The sequence below is a fragment of the Papaver somniferum genome, chromosome 4 (assembly GCF_003573695.1).
Source record: "Papaver somniferum cultivar HN1 chromosome 4, ASM357369v1, whole genome shotgun sequence".
Taxonomy (NCBI): domain Eukaryota; kingdom Viridiplantae; phylum Streptophyta; class Magnoliopsida; order Ranunculales; family Papaveraceae; genus Papaver; species Papaver somniferum.
In genome coordinates, this window is record NC_039361.1 from 65832863 (window position 1) to 65837415 (window position 4553).

At 35.1% G+C, this 4553-nt stretch overlaps 2 protein-coding genes across 2 annotated transcripts; both read left to right on the top strand.

The window, feature by feature from the left end:
* Positions 1 to 270: 270 nt before the first annotated feature.
* Positions 271 to 2531, top strand: LOC113273952 (protein CRABS CLAW-like). The gene is made up of 7 exons (XM_026523512.1): positions 271 to 466; positions 984 to 1163; positions 1499 to 1601; positions 1760 to 1808; positions 1922 to 1997; positions 2119 to 2178; positions 2284 to 2531. The coding sequence occupies exons 1-7, from the start codon at positions 398 to 400 to the stop codon at positions 2335 to 2337; spliced, it is 591 nt and encodes a 196-aa protein (XP_026379297.1). The 5' UTR covers positions 271 to 397; the 3' UTR covers positions 2338 to 2531.
* Positions 2532 to 3827: 1296 nt separating this feature from the next.
* On the top strand, positions 3828 to 4301 carry LOC113272638. Its single transcript, XM_026522448.1, has one exon. The coding sequence runs from the start codon at positions 3828 to 3830 to the stop codon at positions 4299 to 4301; it is 474 nt and encodes a 157-aa protein (XP_026378233.1).
* The last annotated feature ends 252 nt before the right edge of the window (positions 4302 to 4553 follow it).

Sequence of the window (4553 nt, forward strand, 5' to 3'; positions counted from 1 at the left end):
TGAATGGAGCTGATCGAACCGATCAAAAAACCTAATTAGATATGAACACAAAAACTTATGAGTTGGATTTCATATTTATGACTACTTGTCGCCTAGGTAGCTCTACCATATGGCCGTGCAGCCCTTCTCTCTCTAGCTTCACATTTTCGTCATCAGGAGAAGAAATAGAGGAGAGAAGTCATTATAGTAAACCTTAGATATTCTTTTTGAACTCCTACAAATACATTCATTCTCTCCTAAAAGAAACCCTAGGTTTTCATTTCTCATTCACAAACTCTATAATTTAAGTTCATCAAAACCGCCCCTGTTTCTCTCTTTTATCCCTACTCACGCTCTCATTTCCCTCTAGATCTCTTCCTCAAAGCTAAATCAGCTTAGACTGATCAGCATCTTCATCATGGATATCCATTCTCATTCTGAGCATCTATGCTATGTTCGCTGCAACTTTTGCAACACTGTTTTAGCTGTAATTATCAGTATCCCATACATATTTTAATAACTTGTGGTTCACTTGATTGAGTTTCTTCACCTTTTTGTTCAACTATTTATAGTTTTTGATTGTTCAAACCCATGAAAGATGGAAAAAGCTTTTGAACTAGAAACTGTCCATGCATGATTAGAAACAACTTTGAACCAGTACAACAACAACAACTACTACCACTAAGTACTGTATGTTGCTGTTAGCTAGCACCACATGTATAGCTAGGATTTCATTGAACACCTGAAAGATCAAAAATACATATAGTATTTGAACTATTTGATGCACACAACTTTTTGTATATAGAAACGACTAAATTTAAGTATCTAAACCACGACTTCACCTCTTTGACTGAGGCAAAGAGAAGTTAAGCATATGTTCATTATTTGTAAACATCGAACTTCAGTTCATCTAAGATGCATATCCGCTGAGTTCGTGTATACGTATTTGATACTTGCAGTAGTAGTTTATCATGATAGTAATGAAGCAGTGGTTGTCATTTCAGGTTGGAGTTCCATGCAAACGATCTGTTGACACAGTGACAGTGAAATGTGGTTATTGTAATTGCCTTTCCTTCCTCAGCACTAGGCCTGTAGGCCAAGTGCATCATCAATCAACTGCTTTAGAGCAACAGAGCATGAGCCCTAATACTAGTGGAACCTTTCAGCATCCTCCTCCTCCCCAGGTAATGAATTAGTCCTTACAATGTTCGATATACATGGTTCTAGTAGACCAATGCTGAATGTATGAATTATATAGCTATGCTCGATGACTTCTATCTTCAACTAATTGAAGATATCAATACCTAGCTAGCTGATACTAGTTTTTTTTTTTTTTTTTGATCGACTAAATGGAGTATAATAAAAAGGCCTAGCTAGCTATTAGAACTTTAGCAGTAATAAAAAGGGAAGATAGGAAATTTTAGTGTTTACATATAATCAATAATGACCTTTTTGTGTCTTCTAACTTTCCTTATCCTGCATAATAACGTCTTATTATGCGTGAATCCTTGGAAAACAGGGTTACTTTGAACATAGAAAGGGGGGACAAACATCGTCTATGTCTTCATCCTCGTTAACATTCGACCAGCAGCCAAGTTCCAATGCTCCTTATGTTGTTAAGCGTATGTATCTTGATCCAGCTTTCTTTCTTTTCTGATTAAATTGAAATCCGTTTATGTTATTTCATTTCATAATCACATTTTTTTGTCCTTTCAAGTATCTCCATGATTGTGTTATTGTTTCCTTTTTGCTGCATGTAAATATGGGTTTCTGTAAACAGCACCTGAGAGGAAACACAGACTTCCATCGGCTTATAATCGATTCATGAAGTGAGACATCAGTATCTATTATACCCTATATACTAGCTACTTATTTACTAGTGCATTATGTTAAGCTATGGTTCTAATAATTTCCTATATCTGTCTTTGTATTATAATGAAAGGGAGGAAATCCAAAGGATCAAAACGGCCAATCCCGAGATACCTCATCGAGAAGCTTTTAGTTCTGCAGCGAAAAACGTATGTATATATTCGTCATAAAAGTGCACATACTTCTGATTTCATTTAACAAAAATGCATTTGTTTATGGTGTTTTGGTCTAAATGCTCTTTTTCAATTGGTTGTGTAAATAAAATGACAGTGGGCGAGGTACGTTCCGCATTCTTCAGGTAGTTCTGCTGCGAGTTCCAGCAATACTAATGTAAGGATTATCAATTATGATCGACCCAGTAAGGAATTACTATCATTTTGTTCGTTTGAAATGAATTAATGATAAGGAGTGTAACTGTGTTTTTCATTGGTACAGGAGCGGATCAATGCTTTCGGAATGGGAAGTCTTGGTGATAATAACCATCCATAGTTGCATTCGGATTTGCGGAGCCGAAAATGCTCGTTTAATAATAGTAACAGTTAGGTTTTCTTTCCAATTTAAACTGTAGGGGTGTGTGGTTATGTATTATGTTCTTGTTAGACTTTATGTTCCAACTGCACGGCCTCTTCCTGCCAAGAAACTATGAAACTTGGCACTGGTTACTTTAAGGATGGTGTTGATTATGCGAGTTCTATCTATGTCAGATCAGATGATTGACATAAATATATTTTATGTTTAATAAGTTTTTGATTTTATATTGTTTTGAGGTTCAGATCTTAAAAATGGGCATGCATACAAGTGGCAAGGTACTGGATAGCTAATCTAATTTCATGACACAGGCATGGCATTTCCATGATTTGAATTGATTGATTGTGTGTATAAGCAAGTCATCAGTTAGCTGTAATTAGCAATCTAGTGTATCTACATCAAATCAAACGCGATCTATTTGAGTGATTAAACGAGTAGACTCTTAAGAACCTCACGTTTAGTAATTCGTTGAATAGAATGCTTGACTGAACTTTCTGCTAGGGCTAGTCACTTTAGGCGTTGAATAAATTTTCTTGTATTCAAAGACTGATTTCATGGCGGGTGACCGATGAAAAAATATTGCATAACATGAATCCTCGGAGGATTAATTGGCATAGTATATAAATTTAGAGTCGTGCTGGTCATCCTCGTGACAGCTTCGGTAAGGGTGCACCTTACAACCGTTGGATATTACATCACAGATATAACAGTATTTCTATAAAAAAATTAGCAAGTAAATATTTCTTTATTATTTTTTCTTATTTTTTTTTTATTTATTCCTTAAACCTTCTAGCAAATTAAGGTTTAGGTTTGAGGTTTCATCGATGTATGAAAAGAAAGTTTTGAATTAAAATCCAGTTTAATTTATATCTATTATCAAAGTATTTATGTTAATCTTCTCAGCTAGTTTATTTTGTCAATTTGAATTTGTCGTAACTATTTTGATAGAGATTAGACCGCTAGTCTGGGTTACAGTGTGGGAAGTAATCTTACAGAAGTTCCAAAAAAGATTAAGCAATTGGCAAAGAAGATATTTATCTAAAGGAGGAAGATTGATGCTTATTAAACATGTCCTTTGTAGCCTTCCTATCTACTATCTGTCACTCTTTCAAATGCCTGCTTCTATAGAAAAACAAATGGATGGTATAATGAGAAGTTTTCTATGGGGAAATGGTAAAAGAAGAGGTTGGGTGGGATGGAAAAAAGTCTCTTTATCAAAACAAAGAGGTGGTGTTGGAGTAAAAAAGCTGAGACTTATGAATAGAGCATTACATGCCAAATAGATATGGAGATACAATACTGAAAGAAGAGCCTTCTGGAGATCTATTGTGCATTAAAAATTTGGTGGCTCTATTGAGGCTATTTTTCCAAATGACACTAAAACCTCAGTGGGAAAGAGTCTATGGACTGGCATTCTTAAGTCAAAGAACATCGGTCAGCAGCTATCTACAATGCATATTCAAAGTGGTAATATATGTTCATTCTGGAATGATATCTGGATTGGAACAATATCTCTAGCTAGATTATTTCCTTCTCTTTATAAGCTCTCCAGAAACAAACATGCCACTTTAAAAGATATGGTGAAGGTGACTAACAATGACAGTGCTTGGGATTTCAATTTCACTAGAAATCTCAAAGAAGAGGAAGTGATTATGGTTGCAGATTTGCTGGGTCAAATCAATGATCCTATTTTAACTAAAGTTGGTGATGATTACTTGTCATGGAATCAGGGTAATGCTTTCTCTGTAAAATCTTGTTATGATGCTATTAAAGTGGCAGGTTTCATCAGATTTCCACATAAGAGCTTATGGAATCCAAGGATACCTCAGAAGGTGTTATTCTTCACTTGGAATTTATGTTACAATGCAACTCCAACTCTTGATTCCTTGCATAACTCCATTGTGATTAATGGATGTATCATGTGAAAAAAGGCAGCATAGTCTAATTCCCATTTATTTTTACATTGCGAAGAAACAAGAAAGCTCTGGAATTTTTTCTTCACAAGTTTTAAGCTTGTGTAGGTTTTCAGGGAAGATGTTAAAGCAACAATATGGGAGTGGAATAGAAAGAAAGATAGATCATGGAGACATAAACTTTGGAGCATGATTCCTTTTGTAATTTGGTGGGTAGTTTGGAATGAAAAGAATGGTAGACTATTTCAAGGAAAATACAAGAAC

Coding starts and splice junctions, on each gene's coding strand:
- LOC113273952 (XM_026523512.1), top strand. CDS start 398: ATGGATATCCATTCTCATTCTGAGCATCTATGCTATGTTCGCTGCAAC. Junction 467..983: donor TTTGCAACACTGTTTTAGCT/GTAATTATCAGT, acceptor TTGTCATTTCAG/GTTGGAGTTCCATGCAAACG. Junction 1,164..1,498: donor AGCATCCTCCTCCTCCCCAG/GTAATGAATTAG, acceptor CTTGGAAAACAG/GGTTACTTTGAACATAGAAA.
- LOC113272638 (XM_026522448.1), top strand. CDS start 3,828: ATGCATATTCAAAGTGGTAATATATGTTCATTCTGGAATGATATCTGG.